Here is a 15,248-nt window from a genome sequence, read left to right on the forward strand (position 1 = left end):
AGCGCTACGAGTGTTTTCTTGTTGAATATTGTAGTAGTTGCATGCGAACGCGTACAAGAACAGTAAAAATTTGGCTTGATTTCCCTGGGTGAAGGCTTGAGCGGATAACATCTTCTACAGTGATCACCTATATTTGTGGATTTGTGCCGAATTCTTCGTTTATTTAGTTAAAAAGAATGCTGAACGGGGAAAAAAGTAACGTCCAATTTTGTTCCTATTTTTGCGTTGGAGATCCCATTGACCATCTTCTTATCCATCCCTGTTTACCCTGCACTGTGGCAATGTATTTCAGGTGAATTCAAATCGAGTCCAAGAGAGTCTATTTTTAACCGGTCTAAGATTACAAGGAAAAATATATTGCCAATGGAAAGACGACTACCGTAATGACTAGTACACAAGGTACGGTACGGGCGATAGGGGAACGGCCAGACTACCTTTTACGGTGAGTGGGTATCTCCCATTCTAGGTTGTAGATAAACTACTAGATCGTGGATACCGGAGGCTAAACAGGAAAAAAGAAAGGTTGTAGATAAACAGAAATAAAGCGGGGAAAAAAGGTCTAAATATACTCCATCGGGTAGTAGAGATAATAACCAATTAACCGAAATAACTTCGATGTGCTCCGAACAATTTTGAGTTTTATCGTGTAAAAATTTTAAACCGCTGCTCAGTAGGAAATAAGCAAAACGTTCGCACAGTGCTGAATCACACTCTTACTTTTCGGCGCAGTTGATTTGGCGGATATTACTACCAAATGGGCCATTTATATTTTTTGAAATTATTTTTAACTCCACACAAAGACCGATTCGGTAAACGTTCCTGCTTACTGCTAATCCCGTTATCCCATTATTTTGAAGCTTGACGACAACCGAAAAAAAAGATCGTTCAATTTTTGGGAATTTGCCATCGATTTGCTTTACACCACGAACTTTTATCGATAAATTTTCATTCCGGGTAAAGTCAAGTATTCAGATTTTTAACTTTATACATCCCAAATCGTCGATTCTGTAAGAAGAAACATTTTCATCCGCAAATTTTCTAAAAACTTAATAGCTAAAATAGTTGTTTCCACTCCTCGAAAAAATAAAATATTTTTGTATATAATCATCATTAAAAAATTTATATAAAAATTACAAAGCAAACTAGGTCGGCAAGTGCTACTTACAAGAACAAATACATATAAAATCAACATATATCAAATCGGTAAAACCAAGCTGAAAACCTAAACCAAACAAAATTAGTCCGACTTTTATACATTTCTGAATTAAACACCTATTATACAAAAAGTGGCCGATAAGTGGAAAACTTTTATCAACAAAAATCTTTTAAGAAAAGATTGGCAATTGATAATATTTTTTGGATTTTTTTTAAGGGTTTGACAAGGCAAGTACGATCAAAAAGTAGTTTACTACTACCTAGTTATAACTAAGGTAGAAAAGGAAAGCTAAAGAAGAAAACCTGCCTTTTTTTAGTTTTCCTTCACTTTTTCTGAAGATAAATTTCAATTATGAAATGAAGATTTCACACTGCACAGAAAACTGACCTGGATTTTTCGATTTTTATCTTCTTATGAAGCGAATTATTAAACTTGTAATTTATCGGCAAAGATATAATACTAATACAGACATATTTATTTTCTGAAATAATTTTTCCGTAGATTTTATCATTGCTAAAAGATAAAATTAATTATCTACAATAAATCAAAATGCGTGTACATAAATATTTATGTAACTATTTATTTATTAAAATCGTACGGAAATAAAGTAAAAGTGAAATCTCTAGGAATAAAAATAAGCAAGGACTGAATAATAAAAAAAAAAAGAGTAATATTTATTAATTACAATTAGCTGTATTACATTCATACTAGCAGATTAGATAAACTATAAAACTTCGTCCATGGCCACGCTTGGGACAAAAACTACATAATTTTTTTTAATGAAAAAGAAATAAAATAAAAATAATGATAATAATAAAGGAAGGTAATTTATTAAATAAATATGTACAAACACCGTATTTTTTATTTAAATCTTTTCTTGAAATATTAGAAATAAAAAAAAAGAAATGTATAAAATTCAAGGATAGATATCATCCGCGTATCACATAACCTAACGATAAAAGGAATATTTCTCGGTTGAAATGTCGGTTATCGTGCAATAAAAACTGCAAAGGCTTTCTAACGCGTAAAAAAATATTTGCAAATAAAAAATAACCTTGGTAATTACAACAAATATGTACGGTCAATAATAATTAATTACATTTATATACTTATTTTAATTGAATTAAAATACTTTAATACAAAATATAAATAGTAAAATTTGTAGGCTGTAATAAATATCAATTTATGAAAATTCCAAGTCTACGGCCTAGCAGTGATCGATCCCACAAATTACTTCAAACCGATTAAGTTCTTTATTAGAATTATTACATTTTTACAGTTTAGAGTTTATGAGAAAATTCAAAATTTTGTCGATTTTAAATTTCGAGAAATATTTTATAATAATCACATTTCAATCGAAGCAGAACAATCGAAGGATTTATTTCAAATGCCATCTACTGGTATTGTTGCCCCGACAAACGGTGAACACAATAAATATTTTGAACTCAATGTTCCTTTAGAAAAAAAAAACCCCCGGTAAAATCGCGGACGACAAAGTCACTTAATGTTTTTGTAATGTTATTTTACTTAGGTTAGGCTAATTGTTAACATATTTTTTAAGCAATTATGCGTAAACATCCAACGTTCAAGCAAACGCAATACTAATTAACGAATCTCTCGCCCGTTGCCGATTTAATAATAAATTTGATATTGTTGTATACGGTCACAGAATGGTTGGAAACAAAAGGTTGCCCACAATTCTGTGGCGGAAAAACAGCAATCAAAGGATTGCTGTTTTTCCAAATTCAAAACAAGAGAAGTAAAACAAATTTATTAACTTTTATTTACGAGGAAAAGTGACTCCCTATGCAATATTGTGATCTAGCAAAAGAAAAAAAAACTCAAAACTTATACAAATTTTAGTTAATTTAAGTAAAATTGGATGCGATTAAGAAAACGGTACGAAACAAATTATTATAGGCTAAAATTTAACATAAAAATACGATAATTTACACTAAAGTAAAACAAGCGTGAGTTTACTTGTAGGCACAAACCCATCATTTTTGCAAAACTAAGATGAGAAAAAAGTCTCGGAATTCGGAAGATATTAAGACGATATATTATTATAAATCACAGCTTTCGTAGGAGGAACTGTGTAAAAAGAATTTCAGATAATGTTGCAAATTTATTTCGGTTGTAATTTAGTAATTATAAATATTTATATTTAATAGGATTACTCTCGACTCATCCTTTTTCTGTTCACTTTTTCCAACCGTTGGTCGTTGAACTCGCCGAACACAGATTCATCAAAATCACCCGGTTTTCCAGTTATGTTTTTCATCTCAGACGTATCCCGTTATTATTCTTTCACGCGCTCCTTTTAATATAATTTTGATTATTTTCGAACTTCAGTAAAAAAGGTCTATTTTATTTTATTACCTCGGTAAAAATATTTAACCAAAATAGGGGATCGGAAAAATTATTCCGGTTATATTGTTATTAACAGAGATCACATTATAAGTGCCGGCTTGCTTTCAAGTTCTCTTAGCCGGCTTTCTTACCTCTGACGAATTCTGCTGACGATGTTAGTAAATCGATCGGCGTTAACGTCATCAATTAATGATTATTTCCTGGCACTAACAGAAAATATTGTTTCACATTAACCGTGCGCTGAGCAACACTGTGCTGCAGCATTACTGCCACTGAAACATGCGCAACTCCTAGCAGGTACTTCGTGCATATCCATTTAAGTAAAAAAGCAATATAATCAAATAACATATCATTTAATTGTTTATCCACAAGAAAACTTAATTTTATATAGTATAATTTTACTTATAAATATATACATGTATTATTTGTTTTTATAACCGCAATATTCCACGATCAAAATCGAATAAGTTTCAAAGCCACACAAATATTTTTATTATGTATTAAGAACAGTAAAAGACATGCGAACTATTATTTTAATTACTAAAAAGTTTTGCTAACAATTTAACATAGTTTTTAATAAATAAGCAATCATATTTTTAATGCAAAAAAAAATACAGTTATTTCTTTAATATAATCTTTTTTTATATATCAATTATACAGGTTTACCTTACAAAACTTATAATCAAGAATACAAAAGTAGAAAGAAACGAATTTTAAAAAACGCACAACAAAATAACAGATATAATTAATTATGTTACTCATAAATTGCAGCAACGTAATAATTAAAATAATTCTTATTAAACATTTTTTTAATGTTTTCATTGTGAATTGCTATTCCGTCAACATGGTTTTTTTTTCCAGAAAGACAGTTTCAGAAATGACCGAGAACTGTAAAAGTGTTGGCCCAAAACTTCAACGTAAAGTAAGAACATTAAAAAATATATATCTAGCTTAAGGGTGTAATATATTTAGCGTGTTTTACGTAAACGTGAAGTTTTAAACCAGAAAATGACATTTTCTTTGCTTTGGCTTTCCTAAATTTTTGGTAAACAGTTTTACAAACTCAACACACAATATATGTATGTTTGAGTATGTACACCCACGCGCGTTTAGCTAAATAATTGTTATAGCTGGTTACCGGTCCATACGGGTAAAAATGTATTTGCCCGGTTCTTAGCGTTACCCGACAAACATCACTACCACTAGGAGGTGACCCTACTTCGGTTTTCATTTTATAATTTTTACTCGAGTAATCGAAGGCAGGTGCAGACAGTCGCGTGGCACGTACAGTAACAGTAGCAATGGCTCTACTGGTGGAGCCGCCGCGCCGTACACACCCTTTAAAAAATCGAAATTAAAAAAAGTCGAAAATGGTTTTTAGGTGTTTATCTGAAGTATATTTGCAACTGCAAGCCCATACCTAGTGAATATCTTGTTTAGTATAATCGAAAAAAAAAGAAAATTTGGAATCATTGTTCAACATTGTTTTACCTTTCTTTACCACTTCAAGGTCAAATTTCTAAAGATTTAAAAATTGGTCTTTAGATATTCACCTGAAGATTACAAGTTGATATCTTCTTTCGTTACCGAGAAATTCAAAAAATAATATATTTCATTGTTAGTTAATTTTAACCCTACAAACTAGAAATTTCAAAAAATCCTTTGTTAGTGTGCACTTACACCGAACGTACAAGTAGAACGTACATACAAATTTTCATCAATTTATCATCAATAATTTTTGCTGGGCGTTGATTATAAATCGGTCACATGTTCTTTTATGTATACTTAAGAAAACATCAAGGTTCAGCTAGTTGAAAACAAATAAAACAATTATGTCATCATTGAAAACCTTAGGTACAAAAAGAGTTAAGAACGAAACGTAAATGAAAAAAAAAATTCTTAAGTATGCATATTTTTTCCAGAATCAAATGAATTAACAGCTCAAAGCATGCAGACACTCAAACAGAAATCAAGCGCCATTCAATAAATTGTTAATTATAGTTAAGTTAACAATAGGATTTCTGTTTTAATTTATTTTATTTGATAAAATTTTATCTATTTATAAATAAACATTATTTCAAAATTTAAACATAAATACAATTTGATTAAAATTATATTACAAATCCATAATTAATCTTCATATGGAGTTTTTCCAAACTTAATCCAGTTTTAGGACCAAATATATTAAATGAACGAACGCAAATAACTAAACACACATATTAATAAATAATACAATAGATTTAAAATAAATAATTCGATAATAACAGTAAATATTTAACTTACATCAAAGATATTAAGAACAAAGTGATTCCTTACCTGTAAACAAAAACAAAAAATATTAAATTATATCGTATTATTGAAATAGAACAATTTTAAATCGTACATTAAATTTAATATGAAACAAATAAGAGAATGCACATCCCTAAGTTTTTAAAACAAATAAATTAAACATGCGTAACGTCATCAATTTTTCATCTGCACACCTTACTAGCGGTACAGTAATACAGTACCACCTAAATATAAATCTCTACATTAGTATCAACTTTACTTCATTCTATATACCATAGTAGTACTATGGATCCTACCTAAAGGGGATTCAGAACTTTCAAGGCAAGAACTTGGCCGGAAAATCCGGGTCCGCGCTAACTTCACGAGTCTCGTAAAGTTAGCGCGGACCCTAACAGCAAAGTAGAGGGGCCAGCTCCCTGCCTATATCATTGGTTGAAAACTAATTCGCTTAAATTGACTAGAAGATATGTAATAATCTTGTCTAACTTCTATAACAATTTTGTATAACAAGATTGATTCTTCATATCAAGAAAAATTATTCTGTATAAAAAAATCTTGTGTAATAATACAAGATAATAAATAACACGTAATAAGTTTATTTTCTAGTTTATAAAACAAAAGAAGATAAAATGGCAAGTTGTATATAGAATTTGACGTATAATCAGATGGAAATTAAACGGATCATAACGTGCACTCTATTTATTGATCGAGTTGTTACTCCCCCGACTAATTACACTAGTACCGTGGCAATTAAAATTCACCAATCGCAATTAGCGCAACTGAAACGCAATCATCGTATTAACTTTCTATCCAATTATCCGGTTAATAGAATTATGATAATTAGTAGAATATTTTTCATATTACTGTACTGGTACCGGTGACAAATCGTTAGGATTTATCAGGAACAAAAACTGGTTGTAACTACGTTAAAATAAATAAAGGGGAGAAAATAAATAAACAAAACTGTTAATAAAACAACAAATATAAATATTTTGAAGAAATTAAAATATATACGTAAAAGATAAGCTTAAAAAACTACACGAAAGAGCTGATAAACGGCAATCCGCATTTACTAAATGCGATTAAGTAATTTTAACAGATCTTAAACAAGACTTAATTTCTTTACATTTTCATATTAAAAAATCGAATATTTAATTTTTTAATTATCGTCAAAACAAATTTTTATTTTTATTTTTCACTGAAGATAATTTATTCTCAACCTAAAATCTATAAATGAATCATATCCGTTCGTATTTCGAGAAACAAAATCCCATAATACAATCTTAATTTTCCACTCTAATTTGACTCAATAATCATGTTCTGCCGGTGCTTCAATTGTGAATATGTACCTGCCGATCATCAACACTAACTTAATTATGAGGATTAAAATACGTTAAAAAATATTACTTTGGATCGGTATAAAAGATTCCATTATCATCTGGTTAAGTCGATCAGTAAATCACGTTAAATTCGCAAAACCACAACTTATATACAGGCTTGTCGAGAAAATTACACGTCTCCGTGATCGGTTACATGTCGTTAACTTCTTGTTTTATACTCGTAACTGGAATTTATATAGTTATAACGATCAATACCAAATTTTTTAACTTATAATTTTTTTTTTTATCGAAAACGAATAAATAGAAAGGTTTCGTGTATCATCTCACATTGCCTATAAAATCCGACTGATTCGTACATCTGAAAGTTTCCAGACATTTAGTGTATTTTCTCGATTGAGGAATCGCTTGAGAGAGATATCTCTTGTTTCGTGTTAGCCGCTGAAGGTAATGAGTGTACCTTAGATTATTACACATGTGTATCGCAAGGAGAGGACACATCAAGATGAGATGTATTTTGAAACACGTTACATACGTCTGAAAAATTAAAACAATCGTTCAAATGTTAAGACTTTTCTTCGAAGCCGACCCGTAAATTAGCTTCTATATAATACATTCGCAAAATTAAAATTACTAAGAAATCAAAAATTTCTGCCGTACGTATCTTTACTTAACCTAATCCGAATTTAAGAAATAATAAATTAATAAAAATAGGGAATTAAAACTTTTGGCAATCAAGGATCACACAGGACAATCAAACAAGTAAAACAAAATTTTGAAATGCTACTACATACATCTGTATATTTATTTGGCTTTACTAAAATCTAAATTGACCTAAAAAAGAATCTTGCGTGCGTTCCAAATAAAAAAAAAACGTTTAATAAACAAATTGTTTTCACTAAATTCTAAACGAAGAATGAAAAATTACTACCATACATATCAACTTGGACGAATAAAACAAAGTTTTCAAAATATTAGATGCTCTTTTGACCTACACCTGTCCTATAACTAAATTCAGTAATTCATTCCGCAACGGCATAAAATTAAAAAAAATAACAGTAAAAATTTGCATTTTCATTAATCCTCACCAAAAAGAAAAAAAATACACCAACATATATAACCACCTGGAAAAATAAAACAACCTTTCAAAACATCAGAAGATAAAGATTGTTTTGGCGGAATATCGACCAAAAAATCTAGTAAACCGATTCAAAAACTCTTCTCACAATGTCCAAAAAGTTGAAATAACCTTGAAAAAGTTTAACGTTTAATTTCTCTATCGCTAATTCCTACTTAAAAAGTTAAAATTAACCGACACACATATCCAGGCGTATAAATAAAACAACCTATCGAAATAACATTTCGACTTGCCTATCGGCGATCACAATTAATAAAATTTCAGGCAAGATTACGAACAGAAATTATAAAAACTTTCGAAATTTATTTTAAGGAAAATTTAACTTGATTTAAATTATCTGCATATCGACCTGATAAAGTTAAATCAAGTTACTATCTCCTAGTCCCTAATTAAAACGAAACAACGGCCGATGTATAATATCTAGTTATATTTTCATTAATCTGAGCCGATGTAAAAAAAAATTCAACTTTTATACCCGGTCGGATAACCGTAACAATCTTTCGAAATCCTAAATCGCACCTTGACATCGGTCTACTTATTCTGGTAACCTCAATTAGCAATATATATATATATATATATTATTTCATAACGTTTAAAAATAAATGCCATAAATTTTATAACTAAATGTAATCCTATCGCAGGAATAATAATAAAATCAAAGAACAGAGTTATCTATCTAAATAAATAAAATTCGTAATTTTGAAGAATGCGGCCCGATATTAAACGATCCACTCAGCCTATACTGTGATCTATGCATTATAACATAATGTTTATTGTACGAAAAAGTTTTTATACGAGTATTTAAAGTAAAAGAATGCATTAAAATATAAACTCTTTTCTGTACTGTTCTTTTGATTTAACTGAAAATTTCATATATGATCCAAGGTTGTACAAGATAAAAATCTACCCGGCTACCTATATAAACAAATCTGCTTTAATTACACTGCAGAAACGTAAAAATAATTCTTCAGAACTGCAGGAAATGAGTTTTACGATAAAATTCAATTAACCAATAAAATTTTTAGGAAATTATTTTCATAATTATGTGGTTCAAATTACGTGCTCCACCCAAACGGCGTTCACTGTCTTTAGATTAGATAACTGTATAATTCCTTCGGTTACCCCCTCAAAAAAAAGGTTTCAAAAATTTCGAATGCAGTAAACCAGCAACTATTTTCAATATTGTTTCCGCAATTTAAGTTATGAGTAAAATATGAGATTCAACACGTAAATGATAAGAACCACTGACTACTTTGGTAAACCAATTTATCCTAATAGAACTGCAAAAAAAAACCAATTACAGAATATTTTTTTATCATGGAATTAAACAAATCAGACTAAAAAAAATTTCATTATGAATTAGCTGTTCACGATTATGTCTTCCACCCAAAGGCCCTTTGGGCCCAAAAGTCATAATTTAGAAATTTAATGATGATTTGCCGATCATTTTTTTAAAGAGGAATTTAAAAACAAAAAACAAATTAGTGATGTGATATACCAGATCTGTAAATAAAGCGATGACTAGTTTTTTTTTGGCAGCCAAAGTGGCAAAACTGTAAAGTTACTGGTAAACATACGGTTACATGAACAGCTGACTTATATTAGGTATTAATATTTTTAGTTTACTATTGCCAAATAAGACGTAAAAAAACATTTCGTACTAATTACGAGCAACGTTGTGTAATCAAGTTTTGGGTTAAACTCGGTGAGAATCCTAATGAAACTTTTTCAAAATTGAAAAGGACGTATGGAGATGATGCTTAGTCACAAGCTCAAGTTTTTAGGTGGTTTAAAGCATTTTCCGATAGCCGGGAATCAGTTACGGACGATCCACGCTCTGGAACATAGTTAACGTCAAAAAGAGATGACGTTGAGCGAATCAGAGACTTGATACGGTACGACCGGCGATTAACTGTCAGAATGACAGCAGAATTGAATTTGAACCGTCCACAAATTTTGAACACAGTCCATCAAATTTTGACAAACGAATTAGATATGAAAAAAGTTTGGGCAAAATTGGTCCCGAAAAACCTCACTGTTGTACAGAAAAACAACAAGATGGAAGTGTGCCGCGACCTTCTACAGCGAATTGAAAGTGATCATTATTTTCTAAAAAATGTATTACTGGTGATGAATCTTGGATATTTTAAACAAAACGCCAGAGCAAGGAGTGGCACACTTCAAACTCACCACGTCCCAAAATAACAAAAACGAGCAAATCAAAAATCAAAACCACGTTAATTTGTTTCTTCGATAGTAATGGCATTGCCCATAGGAAATTTTGCCTACAGGATAAACAATCAATATGTTTACCAAGAAATTCTTGAAAGACTGCGGAAAACATTCCACGCGCGAGAACAGCCATCAAAGACAACTGGATGCTGCATCATGACAATGCACCTGTCACACTGCACTCTCAATTAATGAGTTTTTGGCAAAGAAAAACATTCCTGTAGTTCCTCAACCACTTTATTCACCTGAATTGAGTCCCTGCGGCTTTTCCCTGTTCCCGACTTCAAAAAACACCTTTAAGGACACCATTTTGGAACAGTAGAATACATTTTTAAAAAATTTAACCGACAATTTGAAGGATATTTCGGTTTCTGAGTTACAGCACTGCTATGAAGAGTGGGAAAACTGTTTAAAGTGTTGCATGGCTTCCCAAGGAAACTATTTCGAAGGTGAGTCCATGTATAATTGGAAGGTAAATAAAACGTTTTTGTGAACCAGTCTCATTCCTTCATTTACACATTCCTCGTATGTTAGATTATGTCTTCCAATCGGTTAATCCTGATGGTCATAATTTAAAAATTTAACGAAGACTTGCCGATCAACCTGATGGATCGATCTGCAGAAATCAAAGTACGAGAATATAATATTTACCACACCTTGATTTTTATTAGCTATAATAAAATTCAACGATTTTAATAAAAAAGTTTTCATCATACAGGAACAGTATTAAAGCCGATCGACTTGAATGGGATGTTGGTGAAATAGAGGTTTCTTACAACGGACAATGCTAACGTTGAATTATGAGTAGTCAACTTCATTTTTTTCATTATTCGTACGATATTATTTACGCTAACAAATTCCCAAATGTACTTGTTCGCATACGGGCAGGGGTGTTTTGATATTATATGAAGGAGCGAAACAGAATTTCAGGTTTGTGTATCTTTGAAAAGGCTTGTGATAACCTCAGGACGGGCTTGTTTTAGGAAACATTTACGTTTTGATTTATCCATTTGGAGATATCCAACGCTCCTTTTTTATTTTTTCACTAAAAATAAGAGCAACCACAACTAATTTTTGCAGCTTATCTTTTTAAATAGGGTGTTTCCAGAGTATTTTTTCCATCAAGTTTACGAGATAAATAGGTCATTATCGACGTAATCTAGCGACTCTAAAGACGGTTTTATTTATCCGAATGGATATATAATTTGGTTTATTTCTAGTTCTTCAGTTACAATTAGCAGGCGTAAAACTAAGCAGTTATTAAAATTAGTCGCGATTACTCGTATTACTAATTTTTATGGCGTTTCGAAATAATTTGCGTAATGTGTTGGCGAGATAATAAGGTCCAATAAAGATAGGAAAAGTAGGAATTCGACAATTTGTTTTATTGTTATTATTCTGGATGAATATGCACGTAGTTTATTTTTCTATTCCAATCGATAAGATTACGAGTAACTATTAAGAATTATATTCGTTATTATATTCTTTCTATTTAAGATAATAGGAAATGAATTTGCGAATCGAATTTAACTGAATCGGCACGACTGCAAGAAGCAATTTAATAAATTACGTTAATTTATTTATCTAGCGGCTTACCTGACAGAGCAACCTTACAAGGTTTGGGCGGTAGGATTTTTATTTTATACGTTTACAATTAATATTAGAATTTATAAGATAATATGAGGTTTCTTGTTACCCATTAAGCACCTAGCTATCATTTTGGGTTTTTTTTTTTGAATTCACAAAATCAAAATAAAAGTTGTTTTTCTAGTTCCACGAACTATGTTCCGAAAAAGAAGCGGCCGTCCGACCGTCTACTAGTAGGTACCAGCATTACATCACTGATGTCAGCAGCCGACGGGAATCCTACAGTACTATTCAAGGGGAAAAGGTAAAGGAAAGAAAAAAAGAAGAGGTAGGGAAGATCAACCCGCAGAGGGACTACTCTTCTATACCAGGGTAAATACAATCTTCTCTACTCCTTGATTTTAAGGAAAACTTAATTATAATATTTTTTTAAATAAACCAGAATTACGTTAAAGAGAAATTTAGCAATAATACAGTTGAAAACAAAAAATAAACCGTTACTCGTAAATCATAAAGGGCTGAATTGTATCGTTAAACAAAACCGACCATTGTTTTACATAAACAAAAACGACTGAAGAGATTTCAATAAAAGAATAAAAAATAATAATTCAAATGTTCAATATAAAAATAACGATGAAGGCAAATTCACGATGATTTTATGAATCATCGAAGATAAGTAATAATCAAATAACAATTTCTGCTTACAGTAGGTTCTATTATCCGAATGCAAAATGGCACCAAACAATGAATCATAAAATAAATACTTCAAAATCCATCAGAAAGTAAATTTTATATTTAGCAACACATTTAAATCTTATCATTATTAATTGATATTAAAAAACTTTACACAAAATTAATTCTTAATATAATGATGCTCCAAATAAAATGATATTCAAATGCGAAATACCCAAAATTAAAATACGTATCATTTCATTTTAAGCAGAAATACAATTAACACATCATACAGGAATAAAAAACCTTTTACGCACAAATAGTTAATAATTAAACAAAAATTTAAATCAAAATTATTTAATCGATAAAGATTAACTTTACTGACCCATCATTGAAAATATTATCGAATAATTAAAATATTCTGTTCTAAATGTGATCGATATTAAAAAAATTCTTTTCTTCTTACGTATTCTGCATTACTGAATAATTTTAATTATTATTTACAAATATAATTTTAGAGAAGGACAAAGATGCAGCATTAATCTTCCGCTTGGGGTATTACTAAATGAGAAAATAAAACTGTTAGCGAATTACAAGTATTTGAGATGAGAGATCAAGAATCTGTCTGTATCCTGTCAACGAGTATGCTGAAAATATTGCTGTGTCGGCCATGAACCAAAAGTTCAACAAAATACAATAGCTGGACAGAGACAAATACAATTTACTCCTACAGATAAAGGTTCGGCAATTAACCCGCTAAAAAATAAAGTTGTATACGTTAAAAAAGAAAAGGGTACAAACAAATTCAAGTTAATAATGCGTGGGAGGAATACATTGTTACAGGGTCAACAACTTTTTACCTACATTTTATGATCAACTTTAATTAAAAAAAAAGCAAAAAAAAGCGAATAAGGTTGCTAATGAAGTTGAACAGATATATTACCCGTTAAGTAATATTTTCGTAGGTACAACAGAATTCAGCACTGGAAAAAAAAAATATTAAATCCTGTTGTTGTACCTGGCAGAATGTTTAATATCACCAAATAACTATAAAAATATACTGCATCAAGTGAAGTCAAACACAAGGAGAATGATAAAAAAGGACGTAAAAAAATTTAAAATAGAATAATAAAACAGGAATCTCTGAAACAGGTTGAGAACCAAAGAGCATTATGATTGTGCGAGAAGAATGAAGGAGATGATAAAATAGTGACTGATGCGAGACCAGAGTAAAAGGAAGAAACATAAAAACCAAGGAAGAAGTAGAAGTATATAGATTGAATTCTGGAGAAAAATACTACAACAGATTAAAAGATAAAACGAAGCTAGATAAAAATTAAGATACAAATGAAAGAATCTGATTCTTAATAACATAATAAAAACAAGAAGAATTACCAGATACTAACAAATCTTTAATAATATTTTATATATATAATTAATTCAACTAGATTGTAATCTAAATCTAATGTGTAGATCATATCATCAAAGGTCTGGTAAATATTGCACCGATTAAAACAAAATCAATGAAGTACCAGAATAAAATTATGTTGTATATACAAGTCTTCTAAAACAAAAACATATAAACAAATCAATAATAATCAATCTCTAAAAAAAAAATATACATTCTAGTTAAATATGTATAACAAATTTTATAAACTTTATTTCAAATTTTTATTAAGTCCTTTATGAACACACGGAAAAAAAAATGAAAATAATTTTTTTTCATTCCTAAATTGCAAATTTAACTTTATGAATGGGGCCACGGTACGGATAGACAGAAGGGATGTTAGAAGTATTATAAAAATGGTTAATAATGTTACTCTACAAATTATTCACCATAATTTGTATTTAATAATAAAGAACACGTTAATGGAAATTTGTTTATAATGTGTAGCAGTTTAAGAGTGTTTGTTTTCTGTACCAATGTTTATTTATAGAAATTTTTCTTTAAGTCCACTACTGTTCTGTGATAATACACAATCTGCTGACCAATGAATCATTATAATGGAAAAAAAACCATCAGATATCACATCAATATCAATGTGTATAAATGTGTCTCTATTGTGACTGTTTACATCAAATTTGAAATTATTGTTTAAAGCATGTCTGTATGGATTTTTACATAAAAGATGGATAGAATTATTTTTCATGACTTTCCTCTTCAAAAATTTGTTGCAAATGTATAAATTATGATAAATTTTTTTACCAGAACACAATCTAAATAAAAACAACTAACAAAAGAGAAATGACCATAATATTAATTGTGATTTTTATATCTAAATCTACAATTAAACTTTTTATAATCATATTCCATTGTTTTAGTATGAAATATAAATAAAAATCCTAAAAATAAAATTTATTTGCTGTTAATACTATACATTTGAAGCCCTAAAAATAATGAAATAAGTTCCAAGATATTTCATAACAAATAAACTAAGGTTATTTTACTGAACTAGTGGTAAACCGC

The 15,248-nt window shown here is 29.9% G+C and overlaps 1 protein-coding gene across 6 annotated transcripts in view; it reads right to left on the reverse strand.

Annotated features, from left to right (window-relative positions):
• Window positions 1-15,248, reverse strand: part of LOC142325494 (rhotekin-like) — a 426,138-nt gene that overhangs the window by 84,561 nt on the left and 326,329 nt on the right. Inside the window, exon 2 of one of the 6 annotated variants that reach the window (XM_075367330.1) lies at window positions 5,810-5,842. The exons of the other annotated variants lie outside the window; for them this stretch is intronic. Coding sequence (XP_075223445.1) covers window positions 5,810-5,842 — 33 coding nt within the window. The remainder of the gene's footprint in view (window positions 1-5,809; window positions 5,843-15,248) is intronic. 6 annotated transcript variants of the gene reach the window in all.

This window comes from Lycorma delicatula, chromosome 5, assembly GCF_047948215.1.
Source record: "Lycorma delicatula isolate Av1 chromosome 5, ASM4794821v1, whole genome shotgun sequence".
Lineage (NCBI taxonomy): Eukaryota > Metazoa > Arthropoda > Insecta > Hemiptera > Fulgoridae > Lycorma > Lycorma delicatula.